Raw genomic sequence first — 24,202 nt, forward strand, 5'->3', positions numbered from 1 at the left:
GTCACTGCACCAAAGTCACAAAGACTATTGCCAATGATATTACAAAGTCCTCTATCGGAGATCGTTACAAGACAATTCCTTAGATATGATGTCTCTCACTCAAAGTACTTTCCTTTGAACATCCTTTTGCATAAAAGTTTCTAATTTTAGACATAGATTTTTCAATATTCAATTCCCAATATGGACACGCTTCCATATTTTCCATATGATAACTCATTCTTAATAGAACCTTATATATTCATAATAATGTCGATATGGTCCATCCAATATGGAAACATTTCCATATTTTCCAATACTATACTTCCAACTACTCACAAGCGACCAATCCTAAACGAACTTTGGATTGTCCTTTGATAGTTGTTTAATTATTTTAGTCAAAACCGATTCTAGTCCCTTTTCCCTCTAAATGCGCTAGACATTTGGAAAATTTTAGAATGGTCAAATATTAAAGCATTTGCAATCGATCCTATACCCGAAGCGTATGGGACATGACGCACAATGTTTTATTTGCTATTTTCTCAAAATTCGAATTGTGAAAAGGAATGTCGTAATCATAATCGAAATTTTAAGAACACACTATGTACCCTTGACTAAATTTATTAACATTTCTCAACCTAATCCTTTAGATTTGAAATGAAGCATAATATTCTCTCCCTTAATTATAGCAAAATAACTTTACAACCCTTACGACTTTGCAAGGTATAACTCTTGTTTTCTATAATTAATATTGCCAACTTGCAATACGTGCCTTAATAATCATACAATCATAACATTTATGCTCCCACTATCATGATGATTATTATAAAACATAACACTTATGCTCCCACTAGCTTTGACATGTATTCAGAAACAGCTTAACTTTCAGAAAAACAATGCTTATTGAATTTCTTAAGTTCATGTTTCTAATACTTAGTGCTTTGATAATCTTTTATCAAGGCTTCTTGAACTTACACACCTTGCCTTAGATAGTTCATATGTGTGTGTAAACAATTGCCAAACCTCACAATTCAAATTATGGAAAGGGATACCGTAACCATAATCGAATTCGAGAATGCAATTTTACAATCACTATCTTCTTAAAATCTTTCTTAGTGAAAACATTTCCTCACAATCATTTTCATGAAGGAGGAAATCTTATGACACTTAGATTTAAACGGTGTATTTGTTCCTATCCATGTGAATTTGTCAAAACCAAAGTTTACGACAAATTCAAACTCATATGGATCGAACTTTCTTAATCTCGATTTCTTGTCTTATGGTAGCACAGCTGCCCACCATGTCTTCCAAGTAGTTAAGCAGCTCACCTTTTCTTATCAATGTACTTTCCATTGATCAAGGTGCTTTGCCTTTTATGCGTTCAAAATGAGAACTCATAGAACTCACATGCATAATTAACTCGATTGGATTGGCACAGAAACAAAATAATGTCAACACGATAGGTTGTAAACCTCAACTCGTGTGCTAGTGATGATTGATAAGGTTTATTTGATTTGTTCTTGAAACCTTTCAAGACCATTAAGACTCCCACTAACTCCTTGACATATAAGATTCTCTTGTCAATAAACATTTCTTGACAAACAAATATTCAAGAGCTAGTGTAGCTTTTATCAAAACTCTTCATAAATTGGTCCTAGTTGGTCTTTGTCTTATCCAAGACATCACAACTTTCCACATTTGATGAATGTTACAAACCTTCTTAATACTTTTCACTCAATGTCACAATCTTAACTTTAAGACTTGTTATTGGAACGAAGTATGATTGACTTCTTGATTTAACCATTTCTTCAATCCTTGATTCCTCTTCTTAAACATACAATTGTACTAAGAATCACTTAGAGGATCAATTGAGATATGGTTCTTAATCATTAAGACCTATCATAAAGCATAAAAGGTACTCTCCCTTCTTCTTAGAATGGAGAAACTTTTATCTTTCTGCCTACTTGATTCTTCTTATTCGTTCTGCTATTGATTTAAACTTTTTCAATCAATTCAGAATTACACTTAATCTTATACGTATAATCATATTTACTAAACCTTTAGTAAATCATGACGAATATCTTTGTTACTCTTATGGTGGATTTTGATCAACGCACAAATTTGTGTACTCGATCTCCTAGTCCTTCACTTGACACTTTGTCAATGATTTAGTCTAATTTCCAAATATGAAATTTCTCATTCATCGTGCAACCAAGTTGCGTGATTCCAAATTTTTGTCCAATTGAAACTTTGGGCGATGAGAAACTCTCCCTATTTGGTAAATTCTCGACTTTCCATAAATAACATAATAAGAACCAAATCCATTATTGTTAATAATAGAAACATTTTAACATCAATTTTTCATACATGCCATTGCAAGGATAAATACATAAAATTTAAAATCAAAATTTATTTTATTGCGGAAAAATGTGTCCTTACAATGCAATTCATTGAAAAACTTATGCTAATACATCTTTCTTAGCAATCTAACTCTAACTCTAAGTAGTAGCTTAAGAATCTAATCTTCGAGAAATACGATCGAAATCCACTCCTTCATGGTTAGATTCTGCTCACTTCTTCCTTTAAGCTCCCTTTCTTTTCTTCGATTCTACAAAACATCAATTGTAATCTTATCACATTATGTATTAAGAATCTAGAATGAAGCTTAAAAGAGTTAGTCAATGGATTTTACCTATATTAAAGCCATACGTTTCGACTCTCCCATCTCTTAGATCTCTTAGGTAAATGGGGCAGCTTCGTCTCCAATGCCCCTTCTCTTGGCAATAAAAGCAAATCGACTCTTTTGGAACAGCACATGGAACTACTTCAGACATCGCCTTTCTCTTATGATCAAACCTTTCGATCATGGCATGTCTTTCGTTGCCATTGTCTACATCCATAGAGTTCTTGAAGGCTGATTCACCAATCAACTTTGCTTTTCCATTGCGCCAAACCATTGCTGATTCAGCAGCAATAAGCATATAGGTGAGATCTATAAGGGTCACGTCGCGATTCATCATATAGTACTCTCTTACGAACTCACTATATGAGTTAGGAAGTGACTGAAGAACCCAATCAATAGCCATTTCCTCACAGACAACGGATCCCAACATTCTTAACCTATCAATGTGTGACTTCATCCCTAGGACGTGTGCACACACCGACTTTCCTTCTTTATGTTTACTTGCCAAAAGGGCTTGAGTGATCTTGAACTTTTCAAGCCTTCGAACTTGTGGGTTAGGGAGAATAATTGGAGGAGGTGGAGGAAGTGAAGCATGATTTCTTGTTCCTCGATCGAATCGTGGAATATCATCTTCATGTGGAAAGCTTGTTCCACGGGATTTGGGAAGACCATAGTTGTCGAACTTTGACATCTACAAAACGGGAGAAAACGAATTCAAGTTAGTTGATTGAATGACTCCTCAGCAAATCACCCAAATGAGATACTAAGGCTAGGACCCAACACAATATTCCACAACTCGGGAGAGGGATGTCGTAACCCTAATTGCAGCATATTTTAAGGTAAGTGAATGACGATTCACTAATTTCCACCACACAAAAACGAAAAAGAATTTAAGTTTTAAATCTATGAAAACTCCTAGATCCTTTGAGATTCATTGAACTTTCAATGGCATGTTTAAATCTCGATATGCCCCTCTTGTTTGTGACTGGGATGCCGAGGATCACAAAGCGGGTGTGAATAACCATGCAAACTTACATGGTGCCCTCACATGTTACAGTCACCTATTCGATGTGCCGGTAAACCACACACGCTCCACCGAACTATGACAAACATTGAGTCACCATTTGCTACCTTTGCTTAGAACCATTTAGTGTGCCGGTAAACCACACGCGCTCCACTAACGTCTTTGCAAGGGCACAAAGTGTAATTTCATGGAATTGCATCAATTCACTTTTGCCTAAGTAACTAAGATTGGGAATTTTATGAAAACATTTAGTTACTTTAATAATTCATTATACTTATAATGGAAGGTTTCGTCCTATCCTACCCGTTCGGCTAACGACCCTCCACTAGTCAAGAGTGCGGTGGGTAAGAGTGGATACCCATTCAATCGCCATTTTATAGGCAATTTCCTTAAACACCCCTTATAGACCAGCTTCGTGAATGAGGCCTACTAACGGTAAGACTGACTTTTACTCATACATATATATAATGTTAGACTTTTAATGTTATATATATAGTATAGGGTGTATTTTACACTTTTAAAATATTAGGTGGTCAAATTTAACAATTATACTTTTAATTCAATTAAATTTTAAACCTAAACTTTTATGGATTTATTAAACCTCTTATAATTATACTCCTTAATTAATTAATAAAACCACAAGGGTGTAATTTGAACTTTTCAAACAATACTAGGGTTTTTAGAATTTAACATTCCTAATTAACCTTTTAATCAACTTTTAAATTCCAAAACTTGAGGGCAAGTTTTGAAACATTTCAAAACATTAGGGTTTAGAATTTAAATATTCATCAAAATTAAACCATTTAATCAAAATTTAAATTCCAAAACTTGAGGGCAAGTTTTGAAACCTTTTTCAAAACATTAGGGTTTTAACTATTTAAATTTCAAAAACAACAAAACTTTTAGGTTCAAATTTAAACTATAAAACCTAAAGGGGAAAATATGAAACTTTTCAAAGCACAAGGATCAAATAACAAATAATCTAAATTAACATTTAATTACATAATTATCCATATTTGATTTAATGATTTCTTGCAAAACAATTTACCAATTAAGTCAAAATAATTAAACAATTATCACATAAGGAAACAATTATCTTATTAATTGATAAATATCTTCAATTAGATCAAGAATATAGTCAAATATATCATAAAATCGGATTTATATTGATCTAACATGATAAGGTAACTATCCATAAGCAAAAACAGCAAGAAATCACGAAAATATCCCCATCTGACGAGTTGACTCGTCGAGTCTGCATGGACTCGGCGAGTTCAGCTATGGACTCGGCGAGTCCAGCCTCCAGAAACCAAAAAAACGAATTTTTCAAACAAATCAAGCATCAATACAATAGAAACCAGTCTAGGCACTCATACCACTGATGGGTTTTGGTCATAAGACATCCTATGTGCTCATACAAACCCTAATGTTTGGATCTAGGTTTCTCTATTGTACATGCTTTGAATCCAAGACTATAAACCCTAATTCTATCATATGGAAATCGATATTAACATATAATTAGGTTTAAGATGTTACCTTGATTGTTATGTTGCAATAACAATCCCAATTCTTCCTTGAATTGACTTTGGAAGGCTTAGAGTCACAAGTGTCACTCCTCTAATGGCTTACAAACACCAAGAGCAAATGGAGAAGGTATAAGGGGAGAGGAGAGGTATAAGAATTCATCTCTAGGACCTCTTGGGAAGGCATAGACGAATTCATGAGCCTTAGGGTCTTTATATAGGTGTAGAGATTAGGGTTTTAGTCCTTATCCTTATCTAGTTGCTTGCCCACCAAGTAACCATAAGATAGGCCTTGAAAACCCTTATCCTAGTCGAATTCTAAGGCCTTATCACCTTAAATTCGTCCAACCTATTAATAAGATAATCCTTACCTTATTTTGTAACTATCACATAATTACAATTCAGCCCCTCTAGTTTAATTAATTACATTTGATCACAAAATTAATTCTTAATTAATTATTGACCAATATTAATTAAACAAATATGATTTCTCCTTTAATATATTATTCTTATAACATATTAATCATAATAACCTCTCTCTCTTTATTTATTTCTCTAATCAAGTTGCTTTGGTGAAGGCAAACCAAAAGGACCATGCACCATCGGGTCAAGTACATACCAAAATAGTTATGGACTTAGACACTAATCCAACAGTCTCCCACTTGGATAAGTCTAACAACTATTCTGCGTATGAATTCAGATCCTGATCTGCAATCGTAGCTTTCCAAAGCCGCTGTCAACTCTGATCATATTAGATACGCGTGTCCTTAGATAAGGGATCATATATTTCTCCATTCTAGATATCATATGAGATATGATTTCAAATCATTCTCTTTGTACTATATCTCGATTCCCGATTTATGACGACTGACTAATTGAACAAATCAAATTAGCCCTTGCCCGGCCGAGCATTTACGTTTTTCATCACTAAATCATCGAGGGGCCCAAAGATATCGCTTTTATCCTACTTTGGATAAAAGGAACGGATAAACTTTGATACAATGCTTGCTTGCACTCACGCACCGAATCACACACAACAATATGTTTTATAACACCAAGTTACTAGTGCGTTTACATATTGTCAATGTGCAACCGATTCGCAAGATACAACTCACACATCTCGGTTTCAAGAATATAAGATGTTATCGTCTCACTAATCACTCGTGATACAATTCATGGAGCGATCCAAGTGAGCGTGGGTATCCAACTAGAATATGCGCCAGAGGATATGGTTGGATGTGGTAAAGGATTACGCCTGTGAGATCCTGTACCACCCGGGTAAGGCTAACGTGGTAGCCGATGCTCTGAGTCGCAGGGTGGAGAGTGCCCCGATTCGAGATATATGTATGAGGATGACGGTGATGAGTTCGGTGTTGGATACCATTTGAGAGGCCCAGGCAGAGGCTGTGAGACCGAAGAACCGCAAGAGGGAGTGGGTGATTGGACATGTATCCGAGTTTGTTACGAATAGCCGAGGGCTTATGACCTTTCGTGGTCGGATTTGGGTGCCGTATACGGGCGGGGCACGTAGCACTCTGATGGAGGAGGCGCACAGATCAAGATTCTCGATCCATTCTGGGGCCACTAAGATGTATTTGGACCTAAAGAGAGATTATTGGTGACCATGTATGAAGAGGGATGTTGCATGGGTAGCAGAGAGGTGCTTGACTTGTCGTCGGGTTAAGGTCGAGCACCAGCGTCCGCATGGGAAATTGCAGCCATTGGAGGTTCCCCAGTGGAAGTGGGAACATATTTCGATGGATTTATTCAACAAATTACCGAGGACCACGAGAGGTGTTGATGCAATTTGGGTAATTGTGGATCGGCTGACGAAGAGCGCTCACTTCCTTGCTATCAGTGAGAGCTCTTCTACAAAGAGGCTAGCATAGATAAATGTGAGGGAGGTGGTGTTGCGACATGGAGTGCCGATCTCGATTGTTTCAGATCGAGATGTACGTTTCACCTCTAGATTCTGGAAAAAGTTCCATGAGGAGTTGGGTACGAGGTTGCACTTCAGTACTGCTTACCACCCACAGACGGATGGACATAGTGAGCGAACGATTCAGACGCTCGAGGACATGCTTCGGGCATGTGTTATGGACTTCAGGGGAAGTTGGGACACATACCTACCTTTGGCTGAGTTTTCTTAGAACAACAGCCACCATTCGAGCATTGGTATAGCTCCTTTTGAGCTTTTGTATGGGAGGAGGTGTCAGACTCCCATCTGTTAGGGAGAAGTAGGACAGCGAGTGATGGTTAGCACTGAGATAGTTCTTAAGACGACTGAGCAGATACAGCAGGTCAGACAGAGGTTACTGACAACCCAGAGCCGTCAGAAGAGTTAATGCGGATAGGTGGCGATTCGAACTCGAGTTCCAGGTTGGAGATTTCGTACTCCTGAAGGTATCTCCTTGGAAAGGAGTGATCTGATTCAGGAAAAGGGCAAGCTAGGGCCCCGATACATTGGTCCGTTCAGGGTGACTGCGAGGGTGGGTAAGTTCACATACCGTCTGGAGCTACCCGAGGTTTGAGTCAGATCCATGATACCTTCCACGTATCACAGTTGAGGAAGTGCATAGTCGATGAGACGGCAGTTATGCCGCTAGAGGATATTCAGGTGGATGAGAGTCTGAATTACATTGAGAGGCCGATCGCGATCTTGGATCGGAAGATCAGGTTTCTGAGGAACAAGGGGGTGCCTCTGGTTCAGGTCCAATGGCAACATCGGAAGGGGTACGAGCTGACTTAGGAGCTGGAGACGGAGATGCAGGAGCAGCATCTAGAGTTGTTTGCAGAGCGAGACTTCGAGGGCGAAGTCTAATTCTAGTGGGGAGAATTGTGACATCCGGCTTTCCAAGTATCATAAATTGAGTATTTATTTTGAGTCAAGGAGGGGGACTCAATGAGTTGACGCCTAAACTCGTCGAGTAGGATCGCAACTGCTGACTAGGATTAATAAATGGACCCGACGAGTCGGAGAGTCGACTCGACGAGTCTGCACTGTGGACAGAAACCCTGAACCTTGGGCCTGAGCCCTATTTAAAGATCCTTATGGCCTTCATTTATGGCCACACACCCTTGAGAAATCCTAAACGAAATAGAGACCATAAAGAGTGAAGGAATGAGCTAATTTCATCTCCATTAGTGCATTCTTGCAAGAAGGAGAGAACGGATTCAAGCTAGGCTGATTGAGGAGCTCAGACCTACCATTACTTCTTCAAAGGTTGTTGTTGAGGTATGAATCCATGCCTATTTCGTGTATATAGTAGATCTCTTGAATCTAGGGTTTCTTTACCCTTTCTTTAGTTGGAATATGGAGCATGTGAAGCCCATTGAGGAATAGACTTCATATCTGGACCTTGAGAGGTCCAGAGTGTCCCAACAACCAAGCTTTATGTTGTTACATGAGAACATTGAGCCTAATACTTCATTTTTAGAGCTATTTCATCAAAAAGAGCCATATGTGCGATGCATGAACGTAAAGTTCAAACCTTTACGTGATTTTTGGGTGTTAGAAGGCCAGATCTATAAGTTAGAGAAACATATCTAATCTCAGGAGGTCAAATGAGTGTTGACATGGAAGAAACTCACTGAGTTCATGAGAGGACTCGACGAGTCGGATCGGGTTGCCCCGCGATTCGTGATCAGTGGTAACCCGTCGAGTGAAAGGTTAACTCGACAAGTCGAGTAAGGCCTTAAGAGGATTTAGAGGACACGCATGGACTCACCGAGTCACCTTAGTGCACTCGGCGAATCTGGTCAAAGTTGGACCGTTGAGTGGAGTTGACTTCAGTTGACCTCAGGGATTGGTCAACCATTGGAAATTGGACCATTGGAGGGGTAAATGGTCTTTTTCCCTTCTGAGAGAACATAAGGAGGAACTAGTCTAGTCTTTGAGAGCCGTATTAATTAGAGATAATTACTTACGTGATTAGGCGGAGGCTAGATCAGTGATTCGAGTTTGAGACTTTCCGAGATTACCCGAGGTGAGTCTTCTCACTATACATTGCCTAGAGTGGTATATATGTGCAGACCAGAGGGTCTTATGTGCTATGTGTACGATTGAGATTATGTGCATTGTGTTACGTGTATGCTATGTGTTATATAGACCGGACTGGAGGGTCCAATGACTTACGAGGCCAGAGGGTCCTCGATTAGACCGGACCGAAGGGTCCAACGATTTAGATCGGACTGAAGGGTCTAATGGGCTAGACCAGACCGAAGGGTCCAATGAGCTACGGGACTGGAGGGTCCCGCTGAGACACATCGACCGGAGGGTCGTACCGAGTTATAGTCTTGAGTGGCGTATGTGCTGTATGTGGTATTTTGGGGAACTCACTAAGCATTTATGTTTACCGTGTTATGTGATATGGGTTCCAGGTACTAGCGAGGATCGCGGGAAGGCACCAACATGATCTGTACACACTGATGGAGTTTTATGTATTTGAGATCCTGGGATATGTTTTACTGTGATAACATGTGATACATTTTGATTTTTGAGATTACTTTATGAGACAAGTTGTGGTTGAAAAATGAAAAATTGTTTTGAAAATTTACATCGTTACAGCATTGACTTACAATTTTGGGTTATCTTTTTGGTATTTCAGATGACCGTGGGAAGGCGAAGGCGTGACCGCACACATCCTCATGTTTCGACTTATGATTTTGGGAAAACTTTGATGTTGAAATGTTTTTGAAAGCTATGTTTGTAAACAATTTGTGAATTGGGTTGGTTTTAAAAAGTTTAAATTTATCATGATTTTTATGGATGTTACAAGTTGGTATCATAGCCTTAGTTTGTGTGAATTAGAGGAACACTCATGCGAATCCAGTCTCAAACTAAGGGAAAATATTTTTACAAATGAATTTCAAATTGTTTTCAAAATAATCAAAGAGGATGTGATGTGTACGATCAGTCGGAGCTAGTAAGTGGACCGCAAATTACTATACTGATATTTGATCTTGTGATATTTTAGAACAACATGCTAGTGATATGCTAATGATCTTCAAGAATTGCATGATAAAATTTCCTGATTATATGATGTCTGATAGCCTAGGTTTCTTCCTTATATGAAATTGACATAATTATTGTACTTGCTTAGTGTATGCATCATAGTTATACATAACTAAGATTCTATAGTCTATGTTTGGGTTGACCTTATTTCTTGCTCTTGTTTAATGAAGGGCTTAGGGTAGCATCAAATATTTGATGAAGGTCTAGACCGATTTTTACAACACTGGTAATTATAAAAGAATGATAATTGGTTTTATGATATCAAAAAAATCCTCTCTAATAAATGAAGGTTTTTTTTGCCACTTGTCAAATTTTCAAGAGTTTTGCCACATGTACTTTTGTGAGAGTTTTAGAATTATTATTTTCCACTTGTCATTTTTTGAGAATTTCCATTTTTTAAAATAAAATTTCATATAAGGAAAGAGAATCATTCTATAAATTTGATAATAAAGTCTCATAAATGCTCTAAAGAATATTTGATTTTTTTTATAAATGTTTTAAAAGATTACATTAATATATGTAAAAATATTATTTTATAAAATATTTAATGTTTAAATATTGATATTAAATTTTTATTTTTAATAAACCCGTGTAATACACGGGTCTCACAACTAGTCTACCCTAATAAATAAAAATGTTATTGTCACTTGTCATTCTCTTATTTAATTTGTCACATGTCATTTTGTCATAATTTTGAAATATATTTATTTTCCACTTGTCAATTACTTCATTATTCATTTCCACTATATCATTAATTTAGTTTCCATAAATTACACTTAGTATAATAACTATTAATTTCAAATTTGAAATTTGAAATTTCAATTTCAATTTCAAATAAATTTACACTTTAAACCTTTGTATTTAACATTTTATTATAATAACTCGTTTAGTACACGGGTCTAACAATTAAACACATAATTTTAATTAATTTATTTTTTGTATGTTTTTTTTCATAATTTTCACTTCTTTCTTATTTTAAATTCAAATAAACTTCTCATTTAATCGCTTCTATTTAACATTATGTTTTAATTAACCCGTATAATATACGGGTTTCACAACTAGTAATAATAATAAAATAAAGGTTAAGCTTGGCTAATTTTTTTACCAACGATATGTAAAACATGATAATTTTGTTAAAATGGTAATATGATTATAACTCTAACCCAAACAAATTATATATTTTTTCATAAAAAAAATAATCATGAAAATTAGTGTTATTTTCATAAGACATCTCAAAATGAAATAATTAAAATATTTAACCCTCAATAAGCTAAAGTGCATCGCATACAAGAACGCAAATTTTAACTAAACGAAACTGTTTAATTACTCACCAATTCTATCAATATTCAACACACTGAATTGTACAAACAGTCCCTATGGTTAGCTCAAAATTATCATTTTGGTCTAAAAAGGTTTAAACTAATACCAAAAGTCCAAACTTTTTTTATTTTGTAGTGAGTTTGATCAAATTTGTTTAAAACTTTTTCCAAATGACAATTTTACACTTACTATTTTATTTTTCAGTTTTTTATTATTTTTGTTAATTTCTTTTTCTATTTTCTTATTTATTTTTTTATTTTAATCAATTTTTTATTATTTTTGTTGATTTCTTTTTCCACTTTCTTATTTATTTTTCTGATTTAAAGATTTAAAAAAAAAATTAAAATATAAAAACTCACCCCTAACTACACCCACCCACTATCTCTTTGACAAACATACTACCTATCTCTCTCACTCCGCTTCATCACCGGAACCACTGCCACCAGCCGAAAAACGCCGCAACCTACTAGAAAAAACACACACACACACACTATATACTCCTGCCACCTATCGAAAATCACCTCCACAACCACCGCTCCCAGTGCCAACATATTTTTCTTTTTTCTGCTGCTTCGATCATCTTCTCTATACAGCCGTTGGAGCAGTCAAAATGCTCGTCGGAAGGAGTGAGGTTTTCAAATCTACCGTCAGAAAACCCTAAACGGGTGGTGGTGATGGTTCTATTGACAGATCTAGGCAACAGAGAAGATGAAGGTCTCTCTCTCTCTCTCTCTCTCTCTCTCTCTCTCTCTCTCGTCATCGTCTTCGTCGTTTGGGAGGGGGACAACGTCGTCGCCTCCTATAACTCGACTTCATTGGAAACCACTTTCGATTAAACCTCGATTGCTGGCCTTAGGTTCCGTTGCTGCCTCAACTCAGATTTGTTCGTCTCCGAAGATAATGGAGAGTTGGAGCTTAGGAGAAGATGGCGCTGTTGCACAGATCATTTCAACGAAATCAGAAAGAGATGTTTCAACAACGGGTAGGCAACGCCGGAGAAGGATAGAGACGGTGGAGAGAGAACGACGGTTGTAGTGGCGGTTTCTGATGATGTGCATGTTCGGTGATGTGGAGGTTTAGAGTTTCAGTGTTCTTCATATGTAATGTAGAGAGAAAAGGAATAGGATGGGGGATAAACACACAATTTTTTTCTTAGTTATTGTCATATTAAAAAATAGAAAAAGAAGTATTAATTAATCACAATTATTACCATAATTAAATGTGAAATACATTAATTATAGAGATTATTAATGAATTTTATATTTAATTATGATAATATTTCTTATAATTAATGTGTTTAACATTTAATTATGGTAATAATTATGTTTAATTAATACTTCTTATATGTGCGTAGGGCACATATTAGAAAATCCCAATAATAAAAAACTGAAAAATAAAATAAAATAGTGAATGTAGGAGTAAAAAATCACAATTATTACCATAATTAAATGTGAAATACATTAATTATAGAGATTATTAATGAATTTTATATTTAATTATGATAATATTTCTTATAATTAATGTGTTTAACATTTAATTATAGTAATAAGTATGTTTAATTAATACTTCTTATATGTGCGTAGGGCACATATTAGAAAATCCCAATAATAAAAAACTGAAAAATAAAATAAAATAGTGAATGTAGGAGTAAAAAATCGTGAGCGGCAGGATTCGAACCTGCGCGGGCAAAGCCCACATGATTTCTAGTCATGCCCGATAACCACTCCGGCACGCTCACATTGATGATGATAATTTCATTTAAAGATTAGTAAATTGTATATTATAAAATTATAAACAACAGGTTACGGAAAAACGTGATATATACTTGTAAGCGACTTTAAACGAGTCAATATGGTATGCTAGGTCCATATCCATTCTTGGGCTATTTTGCTATGTTTAATCCGTTGCTTTACAGCATGACGAAACGATATTGGTTAAAATCAGCTACATTACATTTGTTGTTTTACCTTATATTGGTTAAAACCATCTTATATTATTCATTTGTTTTCTTATTAGTCTTTAAAGAGGGTAACACGAAAAGTGGGCAACATTTAAATCTTTGTTCATTTCAAAGTTAACCACAATATATAAAATAAACCATACAAGAAGAAGAAGAAGAGTCATGTCTACTTTGACGAGCATGGCATTAATGAAAACTTTTCAAAATGAAGAAAGGCTAATGAATCTCAATCACAAGAAGTAACAGAAAGAGCAACCCTCAGATCATTTGAAGTCCCACAAATATACATCCTATGAGTCTCAATCTCCCCCTGTTGGTGACTCCATTGATTCCCACTGCCACGTGGAGCATAGTAGCTACTATCCACTCTATCACGTAAGGAGAACACGATCTCCCTTAACATGGGTTCGTGCCCATTCAATAAATTCCCCATGCTCAACACCTTCCTCCATGACTGGTTAGCAGAAGGCTGCACAAACATACCCGTTACAACATCTCTCTCATTCCCCCTCACTTCTTGCTTCTTTCTCACTTCATGAGAAACCAACCCTACTTTCCCCATTTTTGGTGCATATAAATTGTAGAATTCGTTGAAAATGGTTTGTGAAAGTCGAGGCGCGTTTAGGAATTTGCGATGAAGGGAAGCCGCAAGTGTTAGCAGCTTCTCCACGTGTTCGAATACAACACACAGCCGTTTTACATCTTGGATTATTTCCATATCACCCGGTAGCTTGTTCGCTGCCAATGCAATAAGTCAGATAAAAATAAAATGACTATTTTACCCTTGTGTCTAAAAAATTGTAACACATACCTTGCAAAGGCTTCAATGCAGAAGCAATGGTGAAGTATAATTGGTCGATTTTTATTGTCATGTTCTTTAACCCACCAAAGCTAGTCTGGTTAAGAGTGTCAGCTGCAGCTCTGAAAGCAGTACACACCATTTGCTCCAGTAATTGATGTGGTCTTACTGTTTCCAGATAATGAAGTATCTGTATAGATATTGGATGATGTTAGTTAGTTTCATTGATCATGGAGGGTAAATGTGGAAAAATTAAAAAAAAAAAAAAAATGTACCTTTTCTCCTTCTCTGGTTGGGTCCATAAATGGCTTTTGTTCTGAAGCTGGTAGAGGAGGGGCATCGTTCCAAATTTTGCGCCATGAATTCCCGGATTCTGACATTCTGTCTGAAAGTTTTCCTTGAGGTGGCCATTTGTCTCCTGAGGGCCCACAACTCTTATCATCTTCCCAATCTTTTGGAGAATGCCATCGAATGAAATCTTCAAAAACAGCGTCTGGATTTGCTGCTTTAAATGCTGACATATCTTTTTTTTTTTTTTAAATAAAATCATCAAACAACAAAAAGTTAGGGAAATTATCAGAGAGATAAAAACACCATTTTATGTAGTACCTGAAGATAAGATGTCCTTCTCCAATTGCCCAGAGAAGCTCTGACAAAAATTATACACAATTTTCAGCAAGGAAATTTATTCCAAATATAATATCATATATGTGATGTGACAACTTACAAAAGAATTGCCCAAGACTTCAACTGCATGGAGCCTTTCTTCATGCATGTCTTCTGTCATAATTGGTGGATCCTATGATTTAAATAAATAAATAAAAAACTGTCAATTTATTCATTGTGGAGATTAAAAAAAGAAAAAAGAAAGATAGCAAGTGAAAATCAGATGAACCTGAGTAAATGGAGCATGCATGTTGTCATGTGATTTCAAAAGCATCAAGGATTCCACCACACCTGCTGATCCCCTCCTCTTACCAGATGTCATAAAAGTTGGGGTGCTACAAAATACATAACAAGAAAAGGTAAAAAAAAATTAAAAATGATGGGAACTAACATGCAACAAATGAAAAGAACTTCATATACCGATAATGGTGTACATTAACGTTCAATAAATAAATAAATAAAAACAAGGAGCTCTCACTTGCTTATTTCACCTGTCACTTTCCTTCACTAAACCTTCTTCTTTTGCTCCTGATGGATAAGAAAAGTCTTCATTAGCCTGCACTTCGGACAAATAAACCATTAACACAAAATATAAATCATAATCTCTTAGCTTACAAACAAAAACAAAATATATATCAAACCCACCTCAACACTAGGAGTATCACTACTGTTGTCACTGGTACTATCTTGTTGACGTTTTTTCTCAATACATATTGCAAGCTGTGAAGCAAATATTGTAAAAAAAACGTTTATAAATATAATGATACAAAAAAATAAGAACAAAAGAATTACCATTTGCAGCTTTTGGTGAACTAAACAGGTTGATAGATCAATTGCAGCTTTGGTTGGCATTCGTGGCAATGGTTGTGACTCTTCCCAACACCAACGTATTTCTCTAATAAACTCTATCCATAGTACAGAAATGGCTGAACAACATAAATGATAAAATAACAACAAACTTTTTTAGTACTAATAAAAATATTTGATTCACTACTTTAAATTTTACTTTCTATATTAGTCCATACCACGTATGTTGCAGTCTCCAAACCATAATGAGTGTAAACAAAACTGAGCAAACAGAGTTTCCAAAGGAGCCCCCTTAATAAGTCTAGAACTCTTGTGTCTCCCTTCACCTTCAGGTGAAATGAGTTCAGGTCCTGTAATCAAAACATTTTATATTATTTTTACTTTTAATCTCTTTTCATTTTCTTTCTACAACATGTATTTACTATTTACCATCATGACAAAGATCTTTAAGCACACGATCAAGAACTGTTGGCGGAGGAATTACTGCAGATGACCTCAATTTGTCAGATCCTGATGTTTCAACTGTAAAAACAGAAAAGTCAGGATTCAGGAAACACACACACACACACACACACACACAAAGAGACAGATAAGTATCAGACCTGACACGAAATCTTCCATGAATTTAACATCCAAGGACATGGCTAATGCATCAATCAGAAGGCGAAGTTGTGAAGCAAATCCAACCATGTTTCCAGTATAATCACCAGTGCTATAAGACAGAATTGTGTCATTTCATAATTCATACATATGTTGAAACTAAATTTAACAACATAATTCCAATTCCATTCCTTACAGATAAGAAGAGAATTCGGGAACAATGAACCAATTTTGAGCATCATGAATAGAGGCATTTTCAAGTTCAGCCATCTCCATGGAGCTTTCCACCATTTTCTCTCCCCACATAGCAACCAGTTCAAAAGCTGCACACATTCTATGCAATTATCAGTAACAAAAAAAAATAGTTACATTTCCCCATTATACACAAATATATTATTTTACCTTTTACAGGGTCTTCTGCAGTGTACCACTCACTCCAAGGACAATCATCATCCCATTGTAGTTTGTTTCTATTATCACCTCCATTATCACCTCCAGATTCAGTAATCTCAGACTCAGAATTTAGCACTTCATTGTCTTCATCATAAGGAAGAGTCTTGTATGTTAATTTCATGGTGAAATGGACTTTGAAGAAATGTGTCGAAAGGTCTGATGATGAAAAGGCCTACAGCATTACGATTCAGTTAGAGAATATTCTTTAAAGAAAGCAGAATGAGAGAGGCGACTTACAAATTTAGATACAAACAGCTCATATAATCCCTCCAAATGCATGAGTTTTACAGGAACTTGAGTGGAAATAAGATCTCCTTCAAATCTTCGAGTAAATACTGTCCCCATATTTTGGATACCAATATAAGCTTTTCTAGAAGGATCATGCACTGGGACAAATGCTGGCCACAAACTAAAATTGTTCCATTGTTCATACAATCATCAGAACTCAAATGTAATGTAATTAAAACCAAATTGAGTTATTTCAAAGAAAAAAAAAGAAGGAATAAGTGAATCTCACCTGGAACAATTTGAGAATGCTATAGCAACTGCACTTAGAAGCTTGCTAGCCTCTGGTGAATCAAGAATAACACCACTGGCACTTTGGGGTGCGATTACCTGTTTACAGTTGAAACATAAGTGCCTTTATATTTAATTATTTTACAGTATGATATGAACATTAAGATGATGAGCTAAAGATACCATGAATTCTTTCACACCAAAAGACAATTGCAGCTCATGTAAACTGGAACTCCAATCTACAGCCTTTCCTGATTGATATAATGCAACAACAAATATGATGACATTTGCTAAAAAGAGTGCATGGTGAAACTGAAAGTGAAACCTGGAGAGGTGTTTAATGTATACCAGCATTACTAATTTCAAAGTAGTACTCCATGCAATAGTTTTTCATAGCATATTTCAGCTCGGATTTCACTTTATACAAATTCTTCAGCTCTCCCAATGAAACAGCTCCCTTTTCCTATAGAAAGAGTGTACAAAAGATATATCAATGGTGATTGATTTTCTTTCCAAGATGCAATTAACAAATAATTAAACTTTGTATCGAATACTAGTATAATGTTTTCATCCATTAGTAAACAAATATGCATACTGGAGTAAGATCAAACATACCAACAAGTTTTTGGGACCACTTGATAACCATTGTCGACAAACAGCCTCAATTTCAGAAATAAACCTATAAATAACAAATTTAGTAAAATTTAATTCTTCCACTTAAATTGAGAAATGAATATGCATTGAAGTATTAAGAGAGATATATGTTGATACCTTTCCCATGAAGAGGCTAGGGTAAAGTCATCAAAATGTTCAAACTGCATGGTAATAAACAATCAAGGAAAAGTTATTTCTACATGGAAGGACTCTCTGAAAATGTTCTTTATAATAATCTTTCTTACTTCGCTTCTAATATTAATAAAAATGCACAGATAACTATCCAGCCTAATATATCAAACACAAACTCCCATCAATAAAATTTGATATAAAACATCAAAGTTGCTTATATGGTTTTTATAAAACATTAGTGACATACTTCATTATCCCTTTCCTTATTTCCAATAAGAAACAACAGATAGCTATGCTTGATTCTTTATGTCAAACAGATACTTTCCAAAAGAAAATTTGATTTTGTTAGCAATTTACTACGGACATTCTTTTTCTATATGTAGCAATTAACAGTGCATAACGTAACCCTTGATTTTTATTCTCAGAACTTCACAATCAGAGAAGTTTTTAGTATAATTGGCAAGTTTAGTCACCAGAGTCGAAGTGTACCTCTTCTTCTTCTTCGATGTCGTCTTCCTTCTCATGCTTTTTCTTGCTCGATGATGCCATTAAATGCCTAAGATCAACGTCCTGTTGTTATTACACAACGACATCAAACAAGATTATGTTACAATTAAAATCAAACAAATCCTAAATCACATACTAACGACCAAGATATCAAAACAACGAGGTGAGCATAAATAGACAATAGAAACTGACCTAATTATAAAACGCATGGATGGATTAGTAGATTAGCAATTCAACATGTAAAACCAGTAATATGAATGGATGAAAAACCTAGTGAATTACGATTCAACTAGTAAATTACGAATAAACTCCCACTAGAGATAGTTGATGATGATGAAAACGATCAACGGGAAGAGAGACGAGATCTGGTGTTTGACATAAAGGTGCAAAATTAACGTCCGTTTTGGGTTTTGGTCGACACCCAAATTGTCTGTAAAAAATAAAACTAATCGTGAGCGGCAGGATTCGAACCTGCGCGGGCAAAGCCCACATGATTTCTAGTCATGCCCGATAACCACTCCGGCACGCTCACATTGATGTGACGTTTTTCAACAAAATAGATTATTAAATTACTTTGACGGATGCATGGTGTAAAATAACAACCTATTTTGTCCAATTTTCGTAATAAATAGTAGGTTTACTTACTGGTTTTCTTTTCTTTTTGTTTGATGATAACTAATTTCTTGATCGAAATCTTTTTTATCCTTTTACATGATCAAAGACTAATATATTTATTTGTTTAGGGTCTCCGGTCTTAAAGAAAATTTAATCAAAGTTTAAGGTTTATAGAAATCCTCTCATATAGCTAAGCCCTTGGAATATTTGATGAAATATACCTTTTTCTTTTAATTTTGTTTTGGAACTCGCAAATTGACATGTTTTGTCCCATGAGGTGTTTTAGAGTTATATAGTGTTTTTGCTAATATATTTTGATTTTCTTGAACAATATTGAATAGATATGCATGTAAAGAGAGTTTTGTAGAATGACCTTGAAACATCCAAAAATTATGACCTAAAAATTTTATTTTTGATTTAAATAAAAACAATATTCCAAACATTGTTTATACATCCCAAACAAATAAATATGTCAAATATCATGAAAATCAGAGTATGTATCGTAAACAGAATCCATATGGTGTGTACGATGCACTCAACCCGAGCTCTTCCCCTTGGAATCGGAAGTACCTAAAACATAAACTAAAAATTGTAATCACAAAACTTAGTGAGTTCCCCAAGATACTACATACCAAACATATCATATAACGGGCCCCGTCCAATGTTATACATGCCTCGCCCACACTCGCATAACGAACCTCGTCCAATAAACATACATATGCAAGCACATACAAGTATCACACAGACAAGAAGTATATCGACATAACCAATCAAGGGACGGCCTTGGTGCCTTAGACCCGCTAAACCCAATGAGGAAACTCACCTCGCAAAGCTGAATGGAACGAATGATCCCTGACTGCTGGTCTTGCAGCTTCCCGAGCTATCAATTGCCACATAAAACTAATTAACATTTGGGATCTACAACATAACCAAAAATCTCTACTTAGGGTAAAAAGACCATTTTACCCCTAACTTGGTCCAAGAATGGAGCCCATTACCACAATCCAATGGGCCCAAAAGTTAAACAATCCAACAAGGCCCAAAATATGGCCCAAATTCCAAGTGGGCCCAACTCCTTTACATGGGCCTTAGCCCAAGGCCCAATAATGCTCCCCTAGCCCAAAGGTTCGATTTCAGATGACCCACTAAGGCCCAAAACATCAATGTCCATGGAAGTAGCCCAAACGAGGCCCAAGAGACGCAAAGCCCAATTCATTGAGTACGTGGGGCGTACTCAACTGCACGCTAGGCGTATAGGCTGCATGGATTGTACGTTGCATGTACGAGCTTGTACACCCAACGTACTCACTCATTAAGCCATATTTCCAATACACTCTTAAACCCTTAAGTCTAAGGGTCCAAATCACAGATTTGAGTCATATGAAGTGTCTTAAACCATAAAGTCGTGAACTTGGTGGCTTTGCATGCCCCAAATGAACCCAATCATGAAATATCACACACTACTTCCATAAAATGAAATCAACCACATGCATGGATGGTTCAAAGCTTAAAAGATGGCAAATTTATGATTATAAGATCAAAAGAACACCAAGAGTACCAACTCTAAGCTTCATAAATGACAATAATCCACAAGATCTCATCTATGGAACCAAAAAGGTCAAAAAACTCAAACAAAGGAGATATAAGCATTCACAAAGCAAGTTCTGAGTTTTATACCTCAAATGAATGCCAAATGATGATGATAACCCATATCTTTAAGCTCAAACTCCAACAACTCTTCTTCACCAACTTATTCTTCTTCCTTCCAAGGCATCAAACTAGCAAAAATGCACTCCACAAGGTCAATAACACACCAATATGATAAAGGGTTCGATATTAGGGTTTCTGGACAATAGAGGCTGGTAAGGATGTTAACACATAGGACTTAATGACATTATATAAGGCTTGAACCCTATACATTAGGGTTTTGAGTTTGGCCATGTAAGTTAAGTGTACGTGCATGCCTCCATAAGCTCACACACTCACAAGGATGATGGTATACACTTTTAGGGTTTTCTGGACAGATGAGGCTGGTAAGGAGGCTAACCAAGAGACTTAAGGCCTTTTAAATAGGGTGCAACACCCTAAAAATTATGAATTCCTTCCCAGCTGCCAACTCGCCGAGTTGGTTCATTAATTCCCCTCGGCCAAAGTCCACTCAACATGCCGAGTTGAAGCTTTCAACTCGCCAAGTCCAACAAGAAAAATCAATAATTTAGGGGAATAAATTCATACCGGAACCAAGCGTTACAAAAAGTCATTCTTAACACTTATTATCTCTAAATTGACTAGCTTGAATCTACGGGCGTTACATCATTATAAGTGTCACTAAAGTCTTACACATAATAGTCGACCCTAATGAGTTAAGTACTAAAATAAGCCCAACTTTTATATAGATGAGCCAAATACTTGATGCAAACATAATACAATAAATAAGCCCAATAAAATAATTACGGCCTAATTCACGAACAAACATAATTTGTAACACCCTCAGATTTGGGCCAGTCAACTAAGATATAATAAGCGTTAAAAATAATATTTTTTTTATAGAAGATTATCTATTATAAATAAACTTAACTAAAGTAATAGTTAGGGTCAACAATTATAACATGTTTGATGTAATGAAGAAGAATTATTTAAATACTATATGTTTCATGATTATTAGAATATAATAAAATCGGAAAAATCAGTCAAATCGTTCGTAAATCGTAAAAATAAGTGCGCCAAAACATATATATATATATATATATATATATATATATATATATATATATATATATATATATATAAGGTTAGGTTATTTTGTTTTCACTATCTATTGTGTGCATGTATGATTGATTCTAGACCAATCATTTTAGTTATTTTAAAAAAGTAATTAATACATATTACATGTTGAAGATATAATAAGTATTAATTACATCTTCAACATTTAATATGCATTAATTACTTTATTAAAATGACTAAAATGATTGATCCAGAATTAATCATACATGCACACAATAGATAGTGAAAACATTTGAACCTAACTCTCTCTCTCTCTCTCTCTCTCTCTATATATATATATATATATATATATATATATATATATATATATATATATATATATATATATAATATTTAGAAAGTACATGTCTTCCTGATCCCGAAAATATAAATTTCGTAGAAATCCGACTCCGTATGAATTAGATATAATTTTTATAAAATATAAAAGTCAGTCAACAAATGTATGACGTAAAAAACCACGAAGAGAATAGTTGACTTTTAGCTAATGCAACCAAAAAGAAAATCGTAGTACTCCTTAAAATAAGAGGTTTGAGAAAAAGAATGTAAAAACGGAGTTCGTACGAGAGAGTTATGATTTTAGCAAAATCATTTAATTTTATAAAAATATGGACAAAATATAAATTCAAAATTAGCCGACAGAGTCTAAAGAACGTCCAAAACGGAGTTCATATGAACGAGTTATAATTTTTAATAGTATATTTACGTATTAAAATAAAGTGTAAATCATATATGTATACATATATATATATATATATATATATATATATATATATATATACATATGCATATATCATTAGAAAGGTATCGACGATGTCGTTGTTATAAAACTAGTGTTAAGTACTTTCGATATTAGTTTAGTACAAATTTCATTAAATCTATTTAAAATAGTATTATAAAAGGATGTTTAGTCATTTAAGTAAATATAGAGGGTGGTTTTTGAAAATTTAATTACTATAAATAAGAGCGTCTAGGCTCTCATACTTCTTGCACAATTCTCTTGAAAATTCAATTACTATAAATAAGAGCGTCTAGTTATTATGAACTTATAATAAATATTTGGGCTATTATTATGGCTTATATAAGTGTCATTATAATATCTTTTTAACTACCCGCAGTATGAGAATATGGTTTAAGGGTTGTTGGATTTCAGAAGTGCTATATGCCAAAATGGTCATGCCCTCCGGTGTTTTATGTCTGGCCCTGTCTGTACATAGTGGTTGGAAAATATTGTTTAAACGCTTATATAATAATAATAATAATAATTCTAAGACTAATAATTGGTCACAGTAAATATTAGACTAAAATCTAGTAGTAATAATGTTAGGTTTCATTGAAGAAAAGTATATTGTTAAGATGCGAAACACTATCCAAGTTTGGAATCATCACTTTAACAAGTGAGTGCATAGTCCCTTTCATGAACATGGTTTTAATACAAGTATTGATTGAAGTATTAAATATATGTTTATGTGTGAAATATTTGATGTTGTCTAAAATACGTGTTAAAGAGCATACCTGATAATATATGATGAATTAGGATAAAGAGTAAACCTAAATTAATTATGAGAAATATTAGGTAGTATCTTATTATAAGTACGAGTGAGATATACACAGAGAATAAAACTCTAAATTATGTCATTGATCTGGGTGCATCGATTAAACATAGTTATTTGTCCCTGGTCTGAGAGTATGGATCGGGCACAGTCATTTGTCATTAATCCGGGAGCATGGATTAAAAAATAGTTAGTTGTCCTTAGTCCGAGAGTATGAATAAGACATAGTTATTTGCCATTAATCCTGGAGTATGGATTTAGACATAGACAATTGTCCATAGCCTGAGAGTATGGAATGGGCACAGTTATTGATCCGAAAGCATGGATTAGATCCGGGAGTATGGATTAAGTAAAAAGGTAAATTTTAGATCCGAGAGTGTGGACAGTGTCGTTGAGAGGATTGACGGGGTGGGGTAAGAGTTGTTTATACATGGTGAAATTGTATACTTGTAAGTTCAAATATATATATATATATATATATATATATATATATATATATATATATATATATATATCAGTGTTGCAGAAATCCCCCTAATCGACCGATTAATCGCTAATCGGACCTCCACCGATGAGATTTATTGTTAATCGGTCACTATAATCGGGTTTGGTCAATACA

General features: G+C 35.0%; 1 protein-coding gene and 2 non-coding genes across 3 annotated transcripts; all 3 read right to left on the reverse strand.

Moving 5' to 3' along the window:
• Positions 1–13,196: 13,196 nt before the first annotated feature.
• Positions 13,197–13,278, reverse strand: TRNAS-AGA (transfer RNA serine (anticodon AGA)). The gene has a single exon. It is a non-coding gene; the product is annotated as a tRNA-Ser (tRNA).
• A 303-nt stretch (positions 13,279–13,581) lies between these two features.
• On the reverse strand, positions 13,582–19,076 carry LOC145073498 (Rab3 GTPase-activating protein catalytic protein). The gene is made up of 22 exons (XM_079020045.1): positions 18,827–19,076; positions 18,617–18,697; positions 18,113–18,156; positions 17,957–18,020; positions 17,690–17,804; positions 17,525–17,592; positions 17,343–17,440; positions 17,063–17,234; positions 16,775–16,997; positions 16,569–16,695; positions 16,375–16,484; positions 16,202–16,294; positions 15,991–16,122; positions 15,758–15,891; positions 15,611–15,685; positions 15,457–15,521; positions 15,195–15,300; positions 15,027–15,098; positions 14,909–14,948; positions 14,575–14,822; positions 14,312–14,489; positions 13,582–14,238 (listed from the first exon to the last, which is right to left on the reverse strand). The coding sequence occupies exons 2-22, from the start codon at positions 18,674–18,676 to the stop codon at positions 13,727–13,729; spliced, it is 2,736 nt and encodes a 911-aa protein (XP_078876171.1). The 5' UTR covers positions 18,677–18,697; positions 18,827–19,076; the 3' UTR covers positions 13,582–13,726.
• An 8-nt stretch (positions 19,077–19,084) lies between these two features.
• Positions 19,085–19,166, reverse strand: TRNAS-AGA (transfer RNA serine (anticodon AGA)). Its single transcript has one exon. It is a non-coding gene; the product is annotated as a tRNA-Ser (tRNA).
• Positions 19,167–24,202: the final 5,036 nt, after the last annotated feature.

Source organism: Lactuca serriola, chromosome 9 (genome assembly GCF_051521515.1).
Source record: "Lactuca serriola cultivar US96UC23 chromosome 9, Lser_US96UC23_V15, whole genome shotgun sequence".
Taxonomy (NCBI): domain Eukaryota; kingdom Viridiplantae; phylum Streptophyta; class Magnoliopsida; order Asterales; family Asteraceae; genus Lactuca; species Lactuca serriola.